The 964-nt window shown below is 36.1% G+C and overlaps 1 protein-coding gene across 1 annotated transcript in view; it reads left to right on the plus strand.

Annotated features, from left to right (window-relative positions):
* Nucleotides 1–555: 555 nt before the first annotated feature.
* The window catches only part of rrp36 (ribosomal RNA processing 36), a gene marked incomplete at its 5' end in the record, with an annotated part of 27,818 nt that continues 27,409 nt past the window's right edge, over nucleotides 556–964 (plus strand). Inside the window, 1 exon segment of the mRNA XM_014029925.1 lies at nucleotides 556–905. Within this exon segment, the coding sequence (XP_013885379.1) occupies nucleotides 592–905 (314 nt within the window).

Here is a 964-nt window from a genome sequence, read left to right on the forward strand (position 1 = left end):
AAATAAAGACATTAATTAATTTTACCAATATGCAATAAAGTTTTATATTAAGTTTAAGATTAATCATGATTAATCGTGATTAATTCACAGCTACTTTGGAGTTAACAGATTAAATTTTTAATCATTTGACAGCTCTATTATAAACAGATCCAAACGTATGTTGCTCAGACCAAATGTTTAACACATAATGTTTATCAAACTGCTGAAATAAATCAGGGCTGTATTGAAGTATAAAATCTCTAGTACTAGGTATTTATTCTTTTTGACAAATTGTGTTTACAAAGCCAAAGAAATTTATTTTTAGTGGGGGCAAAGGAAAAAAACCTTACAGTACAAAAAAAAACAAAAAAACATTATTGTTCAAATATGCTACAATTACAGTAAATTTAAATCTGTTAAGTTCAAAATGTAAAATTAAATAAAACTGAAGAGTTCAATCTTACAAATGCAGAATTTCAAATTAAAAACTGGGAACCTGGTTTTCATGGACACCAAATGGTTTATTTACCAGAGCAAAATGCTGCCCTTTCTTTTCTTCTTTCTTTGTATGTTCAGGAGTTTTCTGCGTCTTTCGTCAGTGTGGAATCAGACATGAAGAGCAGAGGTAAGCAGAGACACCAAGTGGTTCCAAAGAAGAGGACTGAAGTGAGCTGCAGCAGTGGTGATGATGAAGACTCTGATGTGGAGAAAAACTTCGCCCTGCTCACCAACAGAGGGGATGGAACCGGGGAGCTGGACCACCAAGGAGAGGAAGAGGAAGACCGCAGTGATGAAGAGGAGGGAGATGAAGAAGAATCAGATGGCAGGAATGTAGACTCTGAGGGTAGTGAGGAAGAGGAAGGATCAGACGGTCAGGTGGAAGGGAGTGATGATGGTGATGATGATGATGATGATGATGATGATGATGATGGTGATGATGATGGTGATGATGATGATGATGATGATGATGATGACCATGATGAGA

This window comes from Austrofundulus limnaeus, unplaced genomic scaffold (genome assembly GCF_001266775.1).
Source record: "Austrofundulus limnaeus strain Quisiro unplaced genomic scaffold, Austrofundulus_limnaeus-1.0 Scaffold975, whole genome shotgun sequence".
NCBI classification, from domain to species: Eukaryota; Metazoa; Chordata; class Actinopteri; order Cyprinodontiformes; family Rivulidae; genus Austrofundulus; species Austrofundulus limnaeus.